Below are 25232 nucleotides of genomic sequence, written 5' to 3'. Positions count from 1 at the left end.
TTGTTACAGCAGTTATAGAAATATTGAATATTGGTTATAGAAAATTTAGATTTTACAATTATAGACCTTATAGTAATTGTGAAATAATTTAGGGGTTTTATTAGTTCAAGTGTTACAGGAATAGTTTGTGATTCGTTCTTTCAAATATTTAACATTTCCTTTTAGAGTTTATTCTTACACGCGAAATAATAATTTCGGGGAATAATACAGGACTAAGAAAATGATGTTATCACAAGGGTGTACGTTTATTGGAATTTTCCTGACGTTTGTATTTGGATGGACTCGGGCCCAGTCACCATCAAAGCGATGTAAGTATCTATTTTAAGGAAGAGTCACAGTGGTATTAAGTAGTTATAAAATGCATATATGAGTATTAATGAAACTACATCGTTGTTTCGTGGTAACTTGTTATGAAACTGATAGATCTACATAAATGCACTTCTATATCGTATATAAACTTCAGTTTAGCCTGTATGATCTTGTTTAAAATAGTTATGCTTTTAATCAACATACGTGTTATTTGATAAAATTACGCTTTATTTCAGATATAAAAAATATCAAATAAGTGTTAGCTTCTTTTTCACCCGAAAGCTACTAGTCCCTATCAAAGTTTCGATTTCCATTACTAACGTTAATTTATTTTACCCACCCCCTCCGCACTAACACACGCCCTTCCCACCCCAATATCTTTTATTTACTTTTAACTGTTTATGCTAATATTGTACTGCTTAACTTACAAAACGAATAAAAACTATTGTAAACATAATTTGAGTAATTTCAATTTATATCCGTTTGATCTTGTATATACATAGATACTGTAATTGATTGGACAATTTTAGTGGTTTTACATAACATGCACATAATGTTAACAAACCGGTATGACTATTTGTATTAAGATGACGCGTTTACGAAACATATTTTAATATTTTGAAATGTTGTTACAGAAGTAATCAAAAACGTGTACACGTTTAAATACATGTTATACTAATTTTACACTTGGTTTTTTAAATGTGTATCATTAAAAATGAAAAAGTACTTAAAAGTCGAAAGATTTCTGAATTAAGTGGTGTTGTTTTTATTGTTCCGAAAATGTTTGTGCTGATGCTGTTTCCGCTGCTGATGATGATGATCATGATGAAAATGGTGTTGGTGGTGATAATGACTACGATGATAATGATGTTGATAATGATAATAATTATTATCATTATAATAATTATTATTATTGTTATTGGTGTTGTTGGTGGTGTTTTTGTTCCTGTCTTCATCGACGCCGTAGTCATCGCCTGCGTTGTTTCTGTTATTGATGTTATAAGTGATGGTATTGTAAATGATGATTCATTATTGTAAAAAAAGTATGGACATCGTTTACCATTATGAAGTAATACCACTAGCTGTCAACATCCCGATTTTTATCCGCAAGAATGCAGTTATAAACATATAAGGCGCGTGCATGAATTACCAATTTGATTAATAGAACGCATTCATTTAAAACTCGACCTTTTAAGATTAATTGTTATGTATCGATATCACACATAAATGAATAAATATGGAAAGGGTGACTGTATCTTCAATTACAATTTGTGCTCGGTTTGCATTCATTTTCGCTTCATTTAAAACTGTAGTTTATAATAGGTTACTTATTGCGAACCTGCGGCAACCAAAGTTTTATCAACACTTTCGTCAGGAGTGCTTGATGGCTTACTTGAAAATAAATTCTGCATTTTAATTAACATATTTTACGTGTGTTTGACACTAAACTTTTATGAAGTGGTAGTGTTTGGTATTGATATAAACATGGGCGTTTTGCACAGAATGACATATACGAAAACTATTTAAGTTATTTCGTTTGTTTAAAAAAACCCATATAAGTGAGACCGATAAACAGATTCGCTGTGATTTGAGTTTATAAAGCACTCACTTGTGCATTTTATTTTTACACGTGTTAAAATACTTTAAGATTGTATAAATGCAGCAGTTATAGTAAAAGCGGAAAAACATTGAGATTACATAATTTCAATTGTTACTGATTATTATATAGTTTATTAGTTAAATTCATTCACGAATAATTTTGAGATTTTATTCTTACACTTGTTATAATAAATTTAGCGGCTTAATACAAAAACCAGTAAATGAAGTTAGCACAAGGGTGTACGTTTATTGGACTTTTCCTGACGTGTGTATTTGAATGGACGCGTGCTCAGTCAGCATCGAAGAGATGTAAGTAAATTTTAAGACACTGCCACGGTTATATATATTCATATATGAATAGTGTGCCAGCTACACCGTTTTGTGCCGGTGACATGTTCGTAAATTTAAATATTTCTTAGCTTCTAGCTCGTATATTAACTGCCATATTACTGCCGTTCTATCGTGTTTATAAAATTCGTTCTTTTCTGTAGTATCTTATTTAAATAAGTTATGCATTTAAATCAACATTTTGTTATTTGGTAAAAATACATGTTGCTTTAGATAAAAACTATATCTTATAGGTGTTTGCTTCTTTTCCCGCCTAAACTTATTCTGCCCGCAACGTTTTCGTTTCCATTACTTACTTAAACATATCAACGTTTTAATTTTCATTACTTACTTGAACTTATCCCCCCCCCCTCTCCCACAAACACAGACCCTTCCCACCACAATCTCTTTCCTTTACCTTTAAATATTTATGTGAATAGTGTATTGATTACCTGATAGTACGAATAACAATTAAAATGAACATTTTGTTTATGAATTTTAATTAATGTTCATTTGATCAAATATATTATTTTGATATTGCCACGAACAGGCATAGTTTAGTGGTTTTACAGCACGTGTTTTGTTGTACATAAAGTTCATGATATGACTATTTGTCGAAAACTGACATCATTGTAAGACATAGTGTCAAAAACTATATTGAAATGTTGAGGCGAAAGTAATTAAAACCCTTTATCATTATTATTCTACATTGCACTTTGAAATTTGAATCATTGACATTTTTTAATAATAAGTATTATATGTTTATCAAAAGGTTGCAATTGTGTCAGCTTGTAGCATAACATATTATATTATGTATACTTTTATTTGCATGGTTGTGTTTTCTGTTGTTGTTGCTGTTGTTGTTGTTGATGATGTTGTTTGTGTTGTTATTGCTCTTATTGTTGGTGTTGGTTATCAATGAAAACAGTATCAATAGAGATACACTTTTATAACTTTGTATCATAACAATATTCTGAATTATGTGCATGTTTATGTCGTCTATGTTGTTGTTGTTTGTTGTTTCTGTTGTTGGTGGTTATGAATGAAAACCGTTCCAAGTTATTTAATTCAAATAACCAACGCCTCAAACGCGTTGTAAACTATTTATTAAATATTTCACCTGTGAAACGCATTTCAGCCTAAACCTAAACCGAAATCGCTCTTCAATTAAATCCATCTCTAAGCAACCTATTTTAACAACGAAATAGCGTTGGGTTACTTTGGTAATTTCAGTCGCTGGATTTTATTCAACATGAAGATTTTTAATAATGGATTTGAGGTTTCCCACCGATGTAATTATAGCTTGAATTGCATGCTACTGAAACTGTATTGTTTAACTCCTTTCTATGATTAAAACGATCAAGAAATTCAACAATTTAGCGGCCGTAGCAACAGAAGCATTAAAAGCAACAGGAGCAGCAGAGGTAGCAACAAGTATGTACACAAAAAATGGAAATATATTTATGAACGACTGATTTATGAGCATTTTCTTAGTTTAATCTTACACGTGTTTGTTTACATCGACAAAATTAAATCACATGTTGTTGTTATACGGCGATTTTCATAAAATAGAAAATTAACAACGGTTCATAACGTGCCAACTTGACAGCGGTGTAAAGCTTGAGCACTTGACAACGGTTCATAGCTTGACCACTTGATAACGGTTCATAACTTTGTCACTCTGTAGCGGTTCATAACTCTCACTTTACATCGGTTCATAACTATGACACTTGAAAACGGTTTATAACTTTGCCACTTGTCAACGGTTCATAACTATGTCTCTTAACAACGGTTCATAACTTGGCAACATGACAGAGTTGCGTTAATACCGGTACATAACGTGGTAAATTGACAGCGGTTCTGTTCATAAATTGGCCGCATGGCATCGGTTCATAACGACTCCACTTGACAGCGATTTATTATGTGACCATTATACAAAACTTCTATAGTCGTTTTCTGTTTCGTTCAGATTACATGGACGACCTGTGCGGTCATTCAATCGATATGGGAACTTCCGGTTTGGAGAGCGTTCGTCTGCATCTGACCAACTTTCAGGTATAGTATTAAATGGGCACTTTTTATTCCTTTAAAAGCATCTGTCTCAAAAGAGGATATTTATCTAAAATGGGACATTGATTAATATATCTATATTAACCAAACACACTTTAGCATGCATGATTTTAATTACTTACTAGACTTTTTTGACATGGAATTCAGAACTAAATCTACATAAAACATGTGTACCCCGGTATATGCAATGCGATTCTTGTTTCAAAATGTATTGTTGTCATTGAAGGCTTTCCTTCGTGAAAAGGATTTAATTATGTTATATACAAATAAGACTCGGTCTTGGTAAACTGTGCTTAACGCATGCGCGTCAAGTGTCTTCGCAGATTAGCCTGTGCAATATCCGCCTACACTGGATTTTTGTGTAGAAGAAGCTTCCTTTCAAGCAAAAAATACATAAAAGCGTAAAATGTGGTCCATGATTAGCCTGTGCGGACTACACAGGCTAATCTGAAACGGCACTTTACTCACATGCATTAAGCTCCGTTTTCCAAGAATAAGGCTCAATCGGACATTCATGTTTCTATCTCGGCAGTACTACCACAGCAGTATGGACTGCGTACTGCGGGTTCGAGTCCCAGTCGACAAGCGACTCCAAGTTCGCTTCCTCGCTAACTCCATAGTGAATAGCGTCAACTGTACACAGGACTTTCTAAGTATCCTGGACGGAAACGAGCCTACAGGACAGCCTCTTAGAGGTACATTTCTATCTCAGGGCTTTTTAACCGACATGGGGAGTGGTTAAAATAATGACCATCAGTTTTGATATTTTTAGAAAAGAAATCCAAGCAGGCTTATCAAAAGGCATGTCTAATAACAGTGCAAGGGTAAAGAATTATGCATGGAACAAAGTTCCTCGTTCTGGAATAAATGGTCTTAATTCGTGAATTGTCGTCCCACAGTCAACATAGACTAATCAAGGACGCCACTTTCTAGCCAAAATCAAGACTGGATTTTCGTTAAATTCCGTTAAAGCTCGAAAGTGTCGTCCCGTATTAACCTGTTCGAACTGCACAGGCAAGTGTGGCACGACACTTTAAACACATGCATTAAGCCCAATTTTACCAGAACACGTCTCATAGTATTCTGAGCGTACAATGCGGCCTTATAAATGCTTGAACTATACAATGTATTAGGACTTGCGTTTTGGGAGCTGTGATGCGTATGAAATAAACACCGCGGGAGTACATTTGTAAGTATATGCGATTTAAGAGGTGTGCATTAGAACTACTAATGGTTTACCAATAAAAATGTTTTTATTTTCCAATATAAAGGTTGTTAAGTGAGCAATTATGGGGTTATTTATTGACCCATAAGCACACCTAAATTCTCTATTATGTCTATACTAATATTGTAAGATATTTTTAGAAAGAAATAATAATATTATTTTATTTGTTATTTCTACACTTTGAGATGGGTCTTTATAATGTGTTATTGATTTGGTATTTTAACAACGAAACTTTTGTTCATTCGTTAAGCTTCAGAAATTGACCCGTAGACAAATAACGCGCCTGAAAGCAATACGATTTAGTGATGGAAATAAGCAGGGGCCTTTTAGCCAGTGGTCTCTGAAATGTATTCCCTAAATCTAATGAATAAACTAATGTCCTCTGCAGAAAAATATAACTGTAAGAGCGATAGTGGACATACATGGCCGAAATATTAATTTATAAAGATTAAACAAACTCGAAAATTTGATAAAATGAGGTTGTCAAGATAAGTGCATTCCGGAGAAAAAAAAAAGAGAACCCGTATTAAAAATTTCATCGCGTACATGACAGATTTGGATCCTCGTGTTTGCTGGTCAAGCATTCTGAAGTCCAGCTACGTGACCAGCGGCGACCAGGCCCACTTCCGGTTTGTAAGCGACGCTCAGGACACCTCGGAGGGCTTCAGGCTTCTCCTCACCGCCTTCAGAGAAGGTAGGTGGCGAACTTGTTGTAATATTTTCATGTCAGAAATGTAGTTTAATAGCATTCATTAATAGCAGTAGTTTTATAGTGTATTCAACTAAATAAAACGCCTAATGTGGCATTATATTGAATGGCATTGAATGTTTCATGAATTGTTTGCAATGACACGCATAAAGCTGGGGCTCAAATTAAATAATTTACAGATTATTGTTGTATTGGGGTAATACGCACCTTGTATATCCGAAATTAATCTTTAAATAACGTAATAATGTAGTCAATTAAATTTAACGCTTAATGTTCTATTATATTGATGTCCTTGACGGTACTTAAATTATGTTGACTTGAATTGATATAACTCACTTGTATACAATCAAAACATCACTTACGTTCATCATGACTTAATTCCACTTCGGTTACAATAATAAGGCTATGGCATATCTTTATGAGTGACATTAATACTTAGTTTGCATTACATCTTTATTTTATAATTATAATTATTATATAACCGAATAAACATCCGCAACAACAAGTGACAATAGTCAAGTTTCCATTTATTGACATTTCAGTTAACGCCTTAATCGAGATATTTATCAGGAATTAATAACTTCGTATAAACAGTAACTGCTAATGCATTCAAATTCAGTCAAATTATTTTAATATCCATTTGAACTCAATTATATTTAAACTTATGTAACAATAGTATTGTATGTCCCTTTGAAAGTCTATTCTGATTGCATAATATATAGTAAAACAAATATGCCGCTCTCTGGGACTCAATGCATGTGCGTACAATATGCCGCTTTCTGGGATTCAATGCATGTGCGTACAATATGCCGCTTTCTGAGACTCAATGCATGTGCGTACAATATGCCGCTCTCTGGGACTCAATGCATGTGCGTACAATATGCCGCTTTCTGGGACTCAATTCATGTGCGTACAATATGCCGCTCTCTGGGACTCAATGCATGTGCGTACAATATGCCGCTTTCTGGGACTCAATGCATGTGCGTACAATATGCCGCTTTCTGGGACTCAATGCATGTGCGTACAATATGCCGCTCTCTGGGACTCAATGCATGTGCGTACAATATGCCGCTTTCTGGGACTCAATGCATGTGCGTACAATATGCCGCTTTTTGGGATTCAATGCATGTGCGTACAATATGCCGCTTTCTGGGACTCAATGCATGTGCGTACAATATGCCGCTTTCTGGGACTCAATGCATGTGTGTACAATATGCCGCTCTCTGGGACTCAATGCATGTGCGTACAATATGCCGCTCTCTGGGACTCAATGCATGTGCGTACAATATGCCGCTTTCTGGGATTCAATGCATGTGCGTACAATATGCCGCTCTCTGGGACTCAATGCATGTGCGTAAAATATGCCGCTCTCTGGGACACAATGCATGTGCGTACAATATGCCGCTCTCTGGGACTCAATGCATGTGCGTACAATATGCCGCTCTCTGGGACTCAATGCATGTGCGTACAATATGCCGCTCTCTGGGACTCAATGCATGTGCGTACAATATGCCGCTCTCTGGGACTCAATGCATGTGCGTACAATATGCCGCTCTCTGGGACTCAATGCATGTGCGTACAATATGCCGCTCTCTGGGACTCAATGCATGTGCGTACAATATGCCGCTCTCTGGGACTCAATGCATGTGCGTACAATATGCCGCTCTCTGGGACTCAATGCATGTGCGTACAATATGCCGCTCTCTGGGACTCAATGCATGTGCGTACAATATGCCGCTCTCTGTGACTCAATGCATGTGCGTACAATATGCCGCTCTCTGGGACTCAATGCATGTGCGTACAATATGCCGCTCTCTGGGACTCAATGCATGTGCGTACAATATGCCGCTCTCTGGGACTCAATGCATGTGCGTACAATATGCCGCTCTCTGGGACTCAATGCATGTGCGTACAATATGCCGATGTATGGGACTCAATGCATGTGCGTACAATATGCCGCTCTCTGGGACTCAATGCATGTGCGTACAATATGCCGCTCTCTGGGACTCAATGCATGTGCGTACAATATGCCGCTCTCTGGGACTCAATGCATGTGCGTACAATATGCCGCTCTCTGGGACTCAATGTATGTGCGTACAATATGCCGCTCTCTGGGACTCAATGCATGTGCGTACAATATGCCGCTCTCTGGGACTCAATGCATGTGCGTACAATATGCCGCTCTCTGGGACTCAATGCATGTGCGTACAATATGCCGCTCTCTGGGACTCAATGCATGTGCGTACAATATGCCGCTCTCTGGGACTCAATGCATGTGCGTTCAATATGCCGCTCTCTGGGACTCAATGCATGTGCGTACAATATGCCGCTCTCTGGGACTCAATGCATGTGCGTACAATATGCCGCTCTCTGGGACTCAATGCATGTGCGTACGATTTTGTCCCATATTAGCCTTTGCACTTCGCTCAAGCTAATCAGGGACGACACTCCCCGCCTCGCTAATCAGGGACGACACTCCCCGCCTCAACTTGATTTTTGCTAATAAACCACTAAATGTAAGCACAAATACTATAGAAACAGAAAGTGTCGTCACTAGACGACAATTTACGCACATGCATTAAGCCCTAGGTTTCCCAGAACGACGCTCATATCCTTTCAAACTAAATGTTATTTACACTTATTTGATATCATGATTGTATGTCCTTTCGAAAGTCAATGCTAATTTCATTATACATTATAAACTATTCACGAATGCCTCTTTCATTGTATGTCCTTTCGAAAGTCAATGCTAATTTCATTATACATTATAAACTATTCACGAATGCCTCTTTCATTCGCGCAATTATCTCCCTTTAGATCCGAAGCAGACTTGTTACGACTCGGAGTTCCAGTGCAGGTCCAACAGACGCTGTATCTCCGCGTCCTTGACCTGTGACAACTATGAGGACTGCACGGACGGAAGTGACGAATGCGGCCTCTCCACGGGGGCGATCATCGGTGAGTCTTTAGGCCACGGAGTGTATATTGTAATCTAGAATCCGTGTTTAGGCTTAGTATAATCGCTATGTCCTCGACGACCTTTTTCACGTGTACTAAGTATTGGTAAACCAGCTTGCAATACACAGAGAAAGTTTAAGCGTCGGGATAAGACTGAATGACTTTTGTAAACGGAAAAAAACTCAAAATAAACAAACACGCCAACCGTAGTTGTTAATGTTTGGTATCACCATATATTACTTGGTAACACCGGCTTATTTAAGATGGAAAAATGACAGAGTACGTTATGCTCTATAAATACCTGTTATTTAAATTTGTGTTATCGTGTAATTCTGTTCTCCTACCGTCATAACAAACCATAAGCATGATCGATTAAAACATTATAAGTGTAAGTACCTATTATCGAACAGAACCTGATATCGGACGGTTTGTTTTGGTTCTATATGCGCATGCGCAAAAGTGCGCATGACGTCACATCCATAAACAAATGGTCATTTATGAAGTCCGTGACCTACTTGTCCACTAAGCTTGCAACAAATGCGCCGAAAACAGGTAAAAGAAATGCATTTATTGTTATTTACACGGTTTTATGTATTTTTTGCTATTACTTTTTGAATGCATTTATCAAAACGTGCATTTACACACCAAAAAGCGTATTTCCATTTGCAATTTTGGTTGCAGCAGACGTAGATTTTTTCGTCGAGTCCGGGTCACGTGACAGTCATGTGATAGTCATGTGACTTTGTTTTATTATCGCTCTTAGAGCTACAGCACAGTTCCGAAAAAATATTCCAGCTTTTCTTTCTTGACAATTGATCATCATAAAGTTAAGTTTGTTTTTCTTTTTTTTTCAGTCTAATCCTAAGAAGATAATTAAACACAGAGGTCTTTACTCACCAACAGCTCTTCACAATGCATACCTTAAAGTAAAAGACAGTGGCTTGCCAGTAAGAACTGTTGCAAAACAGTATGGTGTTCCTCATACTACACTATGGGACCGTGTGAAAGGGGTTATTGACCCTGAATGCCTCAAACCCGGACCAGCTCCACTCTTCTCTCAGGAAGAAGAGGTCAAACTAGTTGACCATGTCAAGACAATGGCTGCCCTTGGGTATGGTTATACCATCAGTGAAGTTGTAGCAAGTGCTACAAACTATGCAGTGTTCCTTGGTAAAAGGCCAAATGATAAACCTTTGTCTGTGAAATGGTTTAAGGGTTTCCAGCAGCGATGGCCTGAGTTGCGAGTTGTTCGTCCGAGGGCACTGTCCAACTACAGAGCTGAAGCCACATCAGAGGCCAATGTTCATGAATATTTCAACAATTTGATGAGCGTTGTTGAAAAACATGACCTCCACAACAAACCTGAGTGTGTCTATAACATTGACGAAAAAGGTATCCAAACAGAGCATACCCCACCATTCATAATAAGTGGCACATTGAAGGCACCAGCAGTTACTTCGTCAAGGTCCTGCGTTACAACAATAATTGGATGTGGAAACGCATTAGGCACACAGCTTCCACCATTCTTTGTTTTCAAAGGGAAACGCCTGAATGCAGATCTGTTACAAGGGTCTACACAAGGGTCATCAGGGTGTATGTCTGACAGTGGCTGGTCAAATTCAGCTGTGTTTTTACACTACATGGACACCCATTTCCTCAGATATGTGCAAAGAGTGGACAAGTCACAGCCTATCCTTGTTCTGCTTGATGGTCATAAAAGCCACATAAATGTTCCAGTGCTGGATTGGGCAAAGAAGAATAACATTATTCTATTCATCTTACCGGCCCACACAAGCCATGTCCTTCAACCCCTTGATGTGGGTTGTTTTGGACCCCTTCAAAAAATCTACAACTCCATGTGTCACAGATTTATCAGAGAAAATCCCTCTACAAAAATAACAAGGTACAATGTTGCTCCTCTTGGATCTGCTGCATACGTAGCAGCATTGTCTGTGGAAAATCTTCGATCTGCCTTCAAGAAATCAGGTGTTTTTCCTGTTGACGAGTCAGCTGTTAGCAAGGAGCATTTTACCACTTCGCTACCATATGTTGCTGAACCATCTGTTCCTGAAATCAACAAAAACATGCATGAAAGAAATCCTGATGTTTTCTTCTATGAAGCAGAAGTTGTCATTAACAAAAAGAAAGAATTCAACAATGCAAAGAAAAAGAATAACATTCTTGAATTTACATCTGGCAAAGAAATAACAGATCCGATAATTGAACAGAAACTCAGGGAAAGAGCTGAAACAACAAATGAACAGAAAAACAAGCAACAAACTGAACAATCCAACAAACATTCGAAGCTTATGCCCACAAAAGAAACAGCTTCACAAACAAGGAACAAACAACTGAAAAAAAAACAATCAACAAAACAACACACTTACCCAGAGCCTGGACCCTCCCATCTAAACACTGATGTTGAATCCTCTGAAGATGAAGATGATGATGAAACTTGTTGTGTATGCAGCCTCTTTCAGCCAAAAGAACTTGCTAACTGCGTATCATTGATATTTGTAAAGTGGGCCAAGTGTGACTTTGATAACTGTAGCCACTGGGTGCACTTGCAGTTTTGCACAGCCACAAATGTTGTTAGGAGAAATGACCCGTTCTATTGTCCTTGCCACAATATTGCAGAGGAATAGACTTGTGTTTTTGTGTTCAAAGCTACATGCTTTTCTAATTTTGTTAATTTTCATGTTTCAAAAAAAAAATGTTCAGTTTCATGTTTGTTTATATTCACTGGAGTAGTATTTATGAACTGTTCGGTAATAGGTCATGTTTACATCGGCCGCCATTTTGTTTTGTCTGCTAGAGGTGACAATAAACAAGGAATCATTGTTATGAATTCTTGACGGATATTTGCTTGAAAATTTTACAGATAAGTTATTTAATGATTGAACTGTTAGTTATTTGTTAAAACAAATTGTTTTTGTTATTTTAAGTGTGTGCAAATTTAACTTAATTTCTTAGGTGTTCGATAACTGGTTCGTCCACCATAAATATAATGATTGCTTTACATGAGGTCGTGTGTAACAGTGTACAACATTGACTAAACTTGATGTAGTACAGGTCTATATAGGTAGAATAAGTCAGTAAATTTCTTCGAATTGAATTAAACAAAATAAAAAACAATTTAAAATGCACAAAAAGTTCTGAAAATATTTAGTTTTAATAGCCGTTACCGACAAGGGGAGTCACCGCAGCCAGGTGTGTCGAAATTTACGTCAAGAGTTATCTTTCTTGAAATTAAAAAACTGTTCTGATTACTAGAGCTCGGCAACATTACTCCCGCTCTCCATTTGCATCATTTATCTTGTTAGATTTTTAGAGTTCGGTTTTGTTCGTACACGCTGTGCAGGATTCAATCAGGCAATATTAGTAATGTGGTACGTCTAAACGATTAAAATCGCTTCCAGTACGGAAACTAAAATATTCATATTGACGGAATTTTAGTTTATAGGTTTACATTCACTCTGAAGGTATTTTATATATAGGTGTACACATAGTATATCATGAATTAAGATCAGGGCCAGCTTAATATTGCCGAGCTGTAATAACAGAGTTACATACAATATGTAACATTTTTATCCATGGCTGTTGAACATTGTGTTTTTTATAAAAAAATACAGAGAACGGCGCACAAAATAACAAGAGACGCGATCTCTGAAAACTGGACTTAATGCATTTGCGTAAAAAATCGGGCCAGATTAGCCTGTGCACTCCACACTGACAACTCAGGAACGATACTGTTCGCTTAAACTTGAAGATACTTTCTTAAAAAGGGATTATCATACAATTGGAAAGTGTCGTCCCTGATTAGCTTGTGTGGACTGCACATGCTAATCTGGGACGACACTTTGATCCAATTCACTAAGCCCGGTTTTCACAGAGAGTGGCTCATTTTAAATGATGTTTTCTAGGAATAGCCATTGGTACTGTTGTCGGTGTCATAATCATCATCTGCATCATCGCCTGCTGCTGCTGTCACCGTCGACGAAAGCGTAACGCCGACAGCGTGAAACACTTGAGTTACGAAAATCATGTAAGTTTGATGCTTGATGAACAGTTGTTCCACTCACCCGACCGACAATAATTTTTTACGTCGACCATAAAAGTGAATCTATATTTTTGGTATTTCAAGCTCAGTGTTTTTGTTGCTTTTTATCGCTACGTTAATATATTTGCAAACTGTGCTTTTATTTATAAAGGAAGATTATGTTACACAGAGATACCTGTCATTGAAGAAACTTGACATAAAATATTAAACTTTTTTTTTAAAATAAGTTTGACCGACCTACCTGGTATATTTTGGAGCTGTGTGAAGACAAAAACTATTTTACATGAGCATTGAACTTTACTGTAAGCGTGCTATCTATCGTGTGTACCGACGTCAATCGTGGCCAACTACTATATAACTATCGTACGTGCTTTTACTTGTTATTTCAATATCCTTGAAGTTTTCATTATTTCCATCTAGTGTAATCGGTAACGGGATCTTTATTTACGTACGATACATTATTTAGTTCTTAATAATTGATTATTCTGTCCATTACGGTCTTAGTGAATGTTGTATTTGTAGTGTTTCATTCTCAATTAGCATTAAATGCTACCGTTCTTCAATTTATGCAAATTAACGTTAAGCGCTAATATTCTATAATCCATAATAGATGTAAATAATCAAAGAAGTCGACAGTGTAAACAGCCCATTTTATTCTCTGTAATATCCGAGAAAACACTGTGTTAATTTATTAAACAAGATAAACATTTGCATGCATAAATATTTTTTTAATCATAAAATAAAGAAATTATTTATTTATGAGAAGATAGTACTATTTGTTTTGCTAATATGATACTTATAAAATAGCAATTATCATTAATACACAATATATATTTATTTGGATATTGCGCAGTCAACCAACTTTCCTAAATACTCTACATTGAATGTAGGTGAAACAAATTAAAGTAGTAAACAATAATTTAAGTATGAATATATTTATTTGCAGCAAACAATAATTTAGGTTTGAAAATAAATAAGTATTAACAGCTCACCTGTAATATCCGAGAAAACACTGTGATGAGTCCCCCGCAGTGTTTTCTTAAATATTCTTCCAGATGCAATTTTCTGAAACCTGATCAGACTTTTCCTAATACGTTTCTCACGTGATCCTATGTGGTCTCACGTGGTACGCTGATTCACCTACTTTTTTATATTTGTTCGGGTCAAAGTTGTTAACCCTTGGTCATGGAACTTTCCAGAAGTTTCTATTGCTTACGTTTGCGTTCTTGATTTGGTAAACAATTTAGATTGGAATGTGCTATTCTTTGTTAGCTTAGTAAGCTGTTTTCTTATAGTACATCAATATGATAGAGTTTGTAGCTCACCTGGCACAAAAAGTATTCCGGTGTGGTTTTGTGAAAACTGGGCTTAAAAATGCGCAATTCCTTAAGTATTTCTAACAATGTACAATAGTTATTCTAAACAATATGCAATAGTTATTTTAAACAATATGCACTAGTTATTTTAAACAATATGCAATAATTATTTTAAAATTTTGTTAATTGAAATTAATTAAAACTTTATTAATTATGATTAATTAAAATTATTAAATAAGTTAAAGTGAAAATTTAAATATTACAAATATTTCATAAGATTGTGATTTTAATTGGATTACATAACTAACACTAAGAAATGTAACTTTCTATATGCTATAACGTTCAGTTTAGAATAATGTTTTTGCGTTTCTTATTTCAGATGCATTTAAAACATATTTACGGACGCTTACATAAAACGTTTAAGTAATTTGAAAGACTTGTATAAAGTCTATATATACGTGCGTACTGGCTTTACACGTTAATCTTTGACGTGTGGCACGAATCGTACGAATGTTAAAGATAGTTTATACAATGCAAGCGAATTCAGACTAAAACTCAACATCATTTTCTCAAACATGTGTATTTTGCTTCTACAGGAAGTGGAAGTAGTGCCGGTTCCAGAAGACATTTACTCGGACGTTCATATCGTGAAGCAAGCCCCGCCCAGTCCTCCGATCCAACCAATCATACAGCCTCTACAAGTACATCCGGGACATTACCACGGTAACGACGCCCAGGCAGTGTATTCGTATGATCCCTACCACGTGAAAATGGAAGCGGCGGAAGTGACGTCACAGAATCCGCAAATTTGGATCACCACTCCATCGGACGAATCGCGGACGTCATATTACATCGATTACTAAAACGCCAGTATCGATCAACATAAAAGAACTGAATTCCGCCTCCAAATTATACTTTTTAAACTAGATTGTGTAATCCAAGTGCAAAATATTCAGGATTAAGTGAAACCTTTGATATTATTTTAAACTTTGAAGATTTTTAAAATCTTAAATCTTTATAATTTCGTGTTGTTTTTTCTTGCATCGATGTATCAGATGGTTACATTTTGAGGAAGCGTGATTTGTTTTGTTAGAAACGTTGTTAATACAGAATAACTATTATCAAGACACCATTGCTATGGCATTATAGATGTGTTTGATTGTTATTGATACGTTATTTAAAAAATGCTATTTGTTTTTCATTTCGGATAGACCCGTCCTCGCGCTTCTATTAAATAGTGCAAGACAGAAAAAATCTTTTGAAACTGTAACTGCTGTTAGATTTAAATGCCGTGAACGATTTCAGCGTATTGTAAAAGTAACCTGATTTCATGAACTGACATTTTAAGCTGTAAAACACAGGCTTACCGGTACATATATACATTATTACCGGGTAATATGAATATAATACAATTTCGATTGTTTTTGTGCAGTGTTTCTCTTTTATATATTGCATTAAAGATGCGAATAGTAAATGTATTAAATGTAGTTGTTATACGATTTAATTTTACCAGACAAAACTATCGATTTCAATATTTTTTATATTCTGTACGTGCAAGAACACTCAAACATATGCGGGTAACCGAGTGCTGTGTTTTACAGGCATGCACGTGTAACTATTACCTGAAAAATATCGAACGAGCTATTTTTTAGTGCTGCAACAATACGCCAAAAACCATATTGCAATATATTGTCAGTTCAAAAACCCGTATTGCAATATATCGCAATATATTGCTAACTTATATCAAAATTATAACTTGCCAATTACCCGATAATCCCGTATATTCCAGTTTTAAAGCAAATGATGGTATATACAGTACAGCCAAAGCGGAACAAACGTATTTCACGATCCGCGGCGGCAAGGCGAAACGAGTCGATGCCGCGTCAGTCGTTGAAGCCGCGTCAGTATGCGGCGGCAAGTCGCATTTCGTCGCGAAACTTCGCATCTGTCCGCCGAGGCATGCCGCGGTCAGCGACATGATGCCGAGTCGATGTGATCATGAAATATTATTTTTTTTAAATTATTAGTTACATGTAGTTAACAAATTTTGAAAGAACAATTATAATAATAATTAAAATCATAATAAATTTATTGTGCGCGGATTGTATTAGCATATACATGTAAGCATGGTTAATGTGTCTGGCCAATTATTAAGTTTGTTTCCCGCCCGTAGCGTATGTATTTCACACATGAACAAGGTCACGTAATTATGTTTTCGCACATATAAGTGGTCAAGGCTCCAGCATATGGTGGATTTATAAATTAATTGCATGTTTATTCCGCTATTATATTTTAGCTGAGAAAATTAGCAGTTTGAAGCCACATCAATAATCAAGACGGTGACGACGTATTTGTAGTTTTGTTAATTATCAGCTTATTATAACTATTGTTTGAATATGCGTATATAAACACGTTTTATTTTGTTCATATTATACAGTTAATATCGCTACTAATTACCCGAGAATCCCGTATATTCCAGTTTTAAAGCAAATGCTGGTTAATATTTACGATACACAAACATTCTTGATATTTCCTTAAGTATCAAATACATTTTGGCATTTGTTACTATTTATAGAGATGATGAAATAACGTCTAATCGGGGCGTTTTTTTTTCTCCACTGAACACGCGATTTACGCCTGACGTGATGTTCATGTATTTATACAACACAAAATACACCCAAACTTTCCAAACGACGTTCTACATGTCTGCATAATTTTCGCGCGCTTTTTATGAAACAAAGGATATTTTAGCACTGTTTATTTGACGCTAGAATTTGCCAAAGGACGCGTTAGCATTAAAATTCGGAAGTGTGTTTCGGATTACAAATTTAATAATGATAATCGAACGAAACATAAACAGTTGCGAGTAATTAATTCTACGCTACACATACATGTATGTACATGTAGGTGGATATCTTTTCACTCGATCCGCCGCGTACGTATGCGGCGGATTTACTCCGCGAAAGTACGCGTGATTAATACAGACTCGGCGTCGTTGCGCGGATCGATGCCGAGTGCCACGGCGATACGCCGCGTGAACACACGATTCGGCCGCCGCGGACTAATAATCTGGCCATGGCGTAGCCGCGGATTATGTTTGTGCCGCTTTGGCTGTACTGTATTTACTATAAATGTGCTCAAGAATAACAAGAAACACAAACATTCGCAAATTTTCTTAAGTATCAAATACATTTTGGCATTCGTTACTATTAAAAGATGTGATGAAATAACGTCCAAGCGTGGCATTTTTTTCAACTGAACACGCGTAATTCACCTGACGTGATGTTCCTGTTTTTATACAACACAAAATACACCCATACTTTCCATGCGACGTTCTACATGTCTGTATAATTTTGCACGCTTTTTATTGAGACAAAGGATAAAGCACTTTTTATTTGACGCTAGAATTTTTTATTGTCGCATTAGCATTAAAATTTGGAAGCATATTTCCGAAATTTGGATTACAAATTTAATAATGCTCAATTCAGAATCGAACGAAACATTTACAGCTGTGCGCAATTAATTCAAAGATAATCTGTTCAAAAGCATCGAACGAATGCTCCGATGTAACAACGCTACTCCGTATAATACTCTTTCAGAATGCTATTTTTACGAAAAAAATATTTACACTGCTTTGTTTTGTTTACCTTGTTATCATTATTTTGGATGGCTTTTCTGGACGAAATGTGAATGAATTTTTGTAAAATTTTCGTACCGGTATGATGAAAATTGTATCGCAATACAATATGCGGATTGCGTATTGCGATATATACCGATAAACCGGTATATTGTTGCAGCACTACTATTTTTACATATATATTGTGCACGAAAGTATAAACAGACATACTTAAAAGTTATATCCGGGTAAACAAGTTATTTCATATAGACATGCAAATGTAGTTTAAATTGTGTATGTTTCATTTCGGTAGAAATACCGGTCCCTTAAATATCAACACAAAAACAGTTTAAAAGAATAAGCTTTTATCCTAAAATGTAATGTATGTATGCATATAATTATATACGTGTAAAAATAAAAGTGTAAAATCCTCGGTTTGTTTTTGATTTCGTGTGCTTAGTGCTGTTTTCCAACACTTTTCCTTAAAAAAAAGTTTACAGATGCGAAAATGTATTCAATTTAAGAAGACGTTTACAATCAACCTAATTGCAGTCACACATTGTCTGTTCCCTTAGCTAAGTCAGCCTTTTTCCTGTTTAGCTTAGCTTTTACAAACATATCATAGTAATGCGTAAAGTCTGTGTGGCCTTTACCAAAAATATGCGCCATTTCATTACTATTTTTTCGAAGATCAATACAAGTTTTGCCTCGTTTCATGTCGCCAAAATATGAAAACACCCATGGTCTTGTTGTCTGGGTCGCGAAATTATGCGCTTTCTTGAAAACGAGGCGAGCGCGTGAATCTGCAAGTGCCCGCAGGTAAACATCACGGTGAAGCGACTGATAATCTGGTAGATCCGGTCTCTGAAATTTTGTTTCGAATTCTAAACTTGTTTTCGATCTCGGAAGTGAAGGTATTGACTTATCCCTGTCTTTTAGCTTGTCCGACTGCACATTATCGCCTTGTGTCCGTGGTGTTCCGGATTTCGGGTCAGTTGTGTCCTGCGAAATATTTGCTTCGTAATAAACGCACCATTTCTGGTGATCGCCGGGCGAACTTCGGCCACCCTTACAAACTATACTACCCTGTCGTTTGCTAACATTTTTCTTCTCAACAAGAGGTGGCCTTGGTATCAAATCCAATACGCTGTTGTTATTTTCATGTGTTGTATCGCACAAATGTGTTGCGGTTTGCGAATCTGGGCTCGCTAGCAGTCGACATAATTCATTATTTCGCGGCAGGTTGCTGGTTCGTCCCCGGGATGGCTCGTAACCGAAACGCGGTAAACTTGGTCCATGTTTTCGCGTTCTGGCAGACGATGCATCGGATGTAGAATCCCCGTTCTGTGTCATGGTCGGTATAATGATGTCTCGCCGCATTTTGTGAGTTTTGATTATACGATCAAGCAATTCCGTCGGCCGTAAGGGACCCTTGCAATCAAGCTCGCTCGCTTCTGTACCGGCATGCACATTCAAAGTTTCACCATTGGATTGTTCTCTACCAAACAATATTGGTCCACCTAGCATTATTTCACCATAATCCACTTTTAAGTCAGTTTGGATTGCTTTTACCCTGTTCGTGATATTGTGTGCTTTTACTTTTTCATTTCTAGAATGGGTGTTGAGCTTAGAAGTGTTCAACTCTTTTTCGCGCTGTTCGATTTCAGTTCGATACTTTTCTTCAAAAAGATGGTATCGATACAAAACCAACACCTCTCGTATCGATTCGTTGCTTAACTCGTGGTCGATAAGGGCAGACCGGAAGTTTGCGAGCCAGAGCGCTGAAGTCACTTCCGGAACCCGATTCAACGTCCCAACCGGAAATATAACAGATTCGCCTTTTTTCGCCAACGTCTTCACCTGACATCCGCCAAAATTAATATCCGCAGACAACAAATCGTTCAAAGCGCTTTTCTGAAATCGAATAAAATTAATAATATGTTCATCAATAGAAAAATCCAGAGGTCAGGTCTAAAAAAGTTGCTTGTGAACACTAACATCTCTTAATAAAGTCGCCGTGGTGTAATGGATATGGTGTCCGCCTAGCGACCGGGAGGTCACGGGTTCGATCCCGGCTGTGGGAGCGTTCTTTCGATCTCCCATATAGACACCAAGTACTGGTTCTAGGCAAAGGAAACGGACACAAGAGAGCATTTCAAATAAGTAGGAATTACTTTCTATGCAATCGAGCTAAAATAAATAGGTTTAAACTAAAAAACTAAACTAACATTTCTTAAACAATACAGTATGTGGAACGGTATTTTTTTTTTCGTTTTTTTTTCTATGCTGCGCATGACAACATCAAAATTACTTTATTTCATAAACCTGTGTTCTTGTTAAAAATTCAATTTGTACCACACGGTTTTGCTTCACGCAGCAGTATATTTTGTCACCGATTTCAGATGTAATCAATATGAATTATTCTTATACCTTTACACATCGGCACAAACTGCAAGAAAAACTGTGAGGTATGCACTAAGGCTTGTTGCAAATGTATTTCAATAACTTAAGATATTTGCAAAAAAAGTACTTAAATGGGCCTTTTCACAGATTTTAGCATGTTTTGAATTTTGTTTTTAAATGCTTTATATTGATAAATGTAAACATTGGATCTAAAAATATCCAGGAAAAAATCAAGAATTAAATTTAAAAAAGAAAAAAGTAACCCTCAGCAGGGCTCGAACCACTGGCCTCTGGAGTCCTGGAGTAAAAAGTCTGCCACTTAGAACACTCGGCCATACTCGCAGTTGCACAAAAATATATCGCCAACAACAGAACTCTCCAAATTATTCAATCGTTTCGCGTTGCAACGCTTTATAATTTTCAGGGTTTTTAAATCGTCAAGACATGCATATAATGGCTATTTTAGAGCATGGAAAATGTTCAGTTTTACTGTTTCCTCACAAATATCATAACTAAAAAGAAAATTTGTGAATCTGAAACAACCTTTTTTTTATTTTGTAAGTTTACGAAAACGTGAAAAGGCCCTTAAACGGCGTGATTACATTCTGTCCAGCCCCTTTGTAAACCCCTGAAAACCCCGTTAATCAATTGATTATGCACCCTGATTATAAGTTTAGAATCGGCATCAAAAATTGCGGTTGGTCGTATAAGCGAAAACAGACAAGAGTTAATGCCTTATATAACACACACAAAAATAACAAATAAACGATACGGAAATTTATAAGCGTTTGTTGGTACTGGAATTTAATATATGCAAATAAAAATTACCTTCCATTTAATATCCATAAATCGGACACATTTTAAATCGCAGATAAGTGAATTGCTGTTGAAAGTCAATTATGTGGCAATTATTTAAATGGCGTTCGGTTACAAATTTACATTATCGAAGGTATTAATTACCGCGGTTCGTATTTTAATACGTACAGGCCACATGCGTGATTGATTTAAAACCGTCGCTTTAGGACATAAATGTGTCTCGATAGGTTAAAACAATTAATTAAAGCAGTCACGTTTTTGTATGTCGCATTTTCTTCAAAGTCTCGTTGTGTATTACTTTAATAATCTCTTTATTGCAGTAAACCAATATGATCGTAATAACATTATAACACAATATTTTTAAGGGTGTGCTATAATACTGATTCTCCTTCTGCAGCAAACTAATTAAACCTTCGTCATTTTGAAATGTTTTGATGTGTTGACGTGAATGTTGATATTAACTTGCAATTTAACAACGATCATCACGCCATTCTTCATTTCGAAGAATTTGTTAAAACAATATGCATCGTCGATAACTGTATACATGCATATTAAAACATGTTCTCGTGTGTGTATCTTTTTTAAGAGCTGGTAGGGCGACTACGAGCTCAGACTGCACCAGAGTTGTATTCGCGCCAAAAAAGCGATGTCCTAAAAAGCGCTGCGGAATACGAAAACAAATCTCTTTGAACAATACCGGCCTCAAGATGCCTTTTTGAGTCGGAATTTCAATAATATAGAGGCCATTTTACAGACTATTGACATAAATATGGACATAATTAATTTGGAAAAACATTAGCCGACAACGACCAATTTAGCGTTAGAATTCCCGGGTACGTCTAAGTATATTTACCGTACCCGGTACATTTAAGTATACTTAAGAGTACGCGGGGTACATGAAAGGAAAACCCGAGCCGACAATGACCAATCTAGCGTCACTAAGCTATTAAGGGAAATCCGAACTTAATATGTACTTAAGTCAAAATAATATGATTTATGAAAAGATAAACTATGATAGCAATATTTTCTGGTTTTATACGTTTTTTATGTAAAAAGCAGCATTAAATTTTTTGAAATTTTATTTATATTAATTTAATTAATATCATTGAGTTTTCCAATTGTTCTTTGCGGATACGGACCCCGAACAATACACGAATATGTTATTACCGACTCAAAACAATACACGACTATGTTATTACCGACCCAAAACAATACATGGCAATGTGATTACCGACCCCGAACAATACACGACTATGTGATTACCGACCCAGAACAATACATGACTATATTATTAACGACCCAGAACAATACACGACAATGTTATTACCGACCCAGAACAATACATGACTATGCTATTACCGACCCAGAACAATACATGACTATGGTATTACCGAAACAGAACAATACATTACTATGTTATTACCGACCTAGAACAATGCATGACTATGTTGTTACCGACCCAGATCAATACATGACTATGTTATTATCGACACAGAACAATACATTACTATATTATTATCGACCCAGAACAATACATTAATATGTTATTACCGACCCAGGACAATACACGACTATGTTATTACCGCCCCAGGACACTACATGACAATGTTATTACCGACCCAGAACAATACATGACTATGTTATTACCGACCCAGAACAATACATGACTATGTTATAACCGACCCAGGACAATGCATGACTATGTTATTACCGACCCAGGTCAACACATGACTATGTTATTACCGATTCAGGACAATACATGACTATGTTATTACTGACCCAGGACAATACATGACTATGTTATTACCGACTCAGGACAATACATGAATATGTTATTACCGACCCAGGACAATGCATGACTATGTTATTATCGACCCAGGACAATGCATGACTATGTAATTACCGACCCGGAACAATACATGACTATGTAATTACCGACCCTGAACAATACATGCCTTTTCCGCGGTGAGGATACATCTGTCCAGCAGCCGAAGTATTTCTGCAACATTCATCTTCGAGACTTCTGAAGAGAACGTCTTGGATTCTGTCTTATTATATAACCTTGTTCGGAAAACTTCGTTCGTTTCGCGAATCGTCCGTTTTATTTGTTTTATAGTTTTTCGTTGTGTTCGTTGTATAGTTTTCTTAGTTTCCTCTTTTTCTTAGTTAACGTGTCTGCTGTTGTGTTCGTTTCTTTGCTTCCTCCGTATATTTGGTCTTTCTTTCGATGTATTGTTTGTAAAATCGTTCTTTTGTTTGTTCGTTAGTGTGATTGATTTTGTAATTATGTGCTGTATACCATTTATTTAACATTCTCCACTCGGTTATCAGAGATAAAATATACCACGGTATGTTTTTTTAACATACATTCATACATATGTTTGCCCTTGAATTAGTGCATTGTCCATCATTTAACTTCGTCATAAAAAAATCATAGCGTTTTCGTTTCTAGAATATCCATATTTTGCTCGTTGGTTTTTTCGAATGTATCACACGTATTAATCAAAATTATAAATCGCAATTCAACATACTAACTGAAGACTCCGAAACACTCAATCGTGAATGTTGCAAACACTTTTATTTATCACTTCATTCGAGATCATACCGTAAAACATCCTCCCTTCTCGACGACTAAAATCATCTGAATAGTTGATTGCTCTCAGAATAATTTTCCTAGATGCTCTCAAGAAATATATTTTCAAGAAGGCTGCAATACAACTTATCAACCAGCGACATTTATCCTGCTTAAATACGTAATGAAACAGTTGATTGGGATGAATTCGGCGCGCGAGATAAAAATGCTAATTTCTTTCGATGCGTGTGTTTATAGTACAACGCGGTAAATGTAATTTTGATGGAGCTGTTTGTCGGGTAAATATTTGGTATGTTTCAATATTTGTTCGAAAATTTATTGAACAACACGTTTTGCCAAATTGTTTGCTGTCCGGTTAAGCCTTTTACCACACAATAAATTTGAATATAAATACTGTTTGCTCTAAACATAGTTTATTTCCAAAATCAAATATTGGCAATGTTACAAATGTATACATTTGAACCATGCATGCATATTGGAAAAAGGGTTAGACCTAAAAGGTCGTTCTCTTAATTGGGATAGTAAAACATGTTATAACGGTGACAGACAGACATATTAAATGAAAATATCACAAACCGCAATAGTTGCATATTGTATTGATATCACAAACCGCAATAGTCGCATATTGTATTGATATCACAAACCGCAATAGTTGCATATTGTATTGATATCACAAACCGCAATAGTTGCATATTGTATTGATTTCATTCGGAAATTAGGATGCTAATTATAATCAATAAAATAATACTGTTTGAAAGTACTTAAACGATGTAATGATGAACAATTACTATTTTAATCATATTTTAAGCGTAACAGAAAAAGACATACAATTATCTTTTATCGACGAAGATGTACATGAATTTATCTTTGAAACAAGAACGCCAAAATCATATTGTACAAATACCATAACTATTCTGCATATGATTAGATTTTAACATTTAAATCGGATTTTGCAAAAAATGTATAGTAAGGGTTAACTACATGATAAAAATGTCGATTACACACATGACTATTATTGACTTTATTTAATTTAAAAGCGTATTTGAAATTTCCTGCCGACCCAAATCAATCATTCAAATGAACATGGTCTCGATTGGTAACATATTTATATGACCATAATTTTCAATTTAATTAAAATTGTTTCGAAAAATTTACTAACCGCAGCAATAAATTAGTATATACAGCGTCATTAAAACGTTCAAATAAAAGGCGATGAGTGAGTTCAATAGAC

General features: G+C 36.1%; 3 protein-coding genes across 4 annotated transcripts; 2 read left to right on the top strand and 1 right to left on the bottom strand.

Annotated features, from left to right (window-relative positions):
- Nucleotides 1-205: 205 nt before the first annotated feature.
- On the top strand, nucleotides 206-18619 carry LOC127844688 (low-density lipoprotein receptor-related protein 12-like). Of its 2 annotated transcripts, none has more exons than XM_052375117.1 (7): nucleotides 206-308; nucleotides 4205-4290; nucleotides 4838-5000; nucleotides 6084-6224; nucleotides 9057-9197; nucleotides 13121-13242; nucleotides 15170-18619. In XM_052375117.1, exons 1-7 carry the CDS (start codon nucleotides 221-223, stop codon nucleotides 15434-15436), a joined length of 1008 nt encoding a protein of 335 aa, XP_052231077.1. In that variant the 5' UTR covers nucleotides 206-220; the 3' UTR covers nucleotides 15437-18619. The 2 variants fall into 2 exon arrangements, with proteins under 2 accessions (XP_052231077.1, XP_052231076.1); XM_052375116.1 differs by lacking the exon at nucleotides 206-308 and adding an exon at nucleotides 1927-2217.
- On the top strand, nucleotides 9573-11842 carry LOC127844685 (uncharacterized). The gene is made up of 2 exons (XM_052375112.1): nucleotides 9573-9749; nucleotides 10052-11842. The coding sequence occupies exons 1-2, from the start codon at nucleotides 9735-9737 to the stop codon at nucleotides 11840-11842; spliced, it is 1806 nt and encodes a 601-aa protein (XP_052231072.1). The 5' UTR covers nucleotides 9573-9734.
- LOC127844687 (uncharacterized) lies at nucleotides 18538-24086 on the bottom strand. Its single transcript, XM_052375115.1, has 2 exons — nucleotides 23364-24086; nucleotides 18538-20103 (listed from the first exon to the last, which is right to left on the bottom strand). The coding sequence occupies exons 1-2, from the start codon at nucleotides 23418-23420 to the stop codon at nucleotides 18742-18744; spliced, it is 1419 nt and encodes a 472-aa protein (XP_052231075.1). The 5' UTR covers nucleotides 23421-24086; the 3' UTR covers nucleotides 18538-18741.
- Between the last annotated feature and the right edge of the window lie 1146 nt (nucleotides 24087-25232).

The sequence above is a fragment of the Dreissena polymorpha genome, chromosome 9 (assembly GCF_020536995.1).
Source record: "Dreissena polymorpha isolate Duluth1 chromosome 9, UMN_Dpol_1.0, whole genome shotgun sequence".
NCBI lineage: Eukaryota > Metazoa > Mollusca > Bivalvia > Myida > Dreissenidae > Dreissena > Dreissena polymorpha.
Note: the sequence above shows the minus strand (reverse complement) of the source record. Positions and strands in the feature narration are given on the sequence as shown.

Bases quoted from the DNA above. Each gene is read 5' to 3' on its own strand.
- LOC127844687 (XM_052375115.1), bottom strand. From the start codon at position 23,420: ATGAATGTTGCAGAAATACTTCGGCTGCTGGACAGATGTATCCTCACC. The intron at 20,104-23,363 runs GCATGTATTGTT...ATTCGATTTCAG, and splicing joins GTATCCTCACCGCGGAAAAG to AAAAGCGCTTTGAACGATTT.
- LOC127844688 (XM_052375117.1), top strand. From the start codon at position 221: ATGATGTTATCACAAGGGTGTACGTTTATTGGAATTTTCCTGACGTTT. The intron at 4,291-4,837 runs GTATAGTATTAA...CTATCTCGGCAG, and splicing joins TGCATCTGACCAACTTTCAG to TACTACCACAGCAGTATGGA. The intron at 9,198-13,120 runs GTGAGTCTTTAG...GATGTTTTCTAG, and splicing joins CTCCACGGGGGCGATCATCG to GAATAGCCATTGGTACTGTT.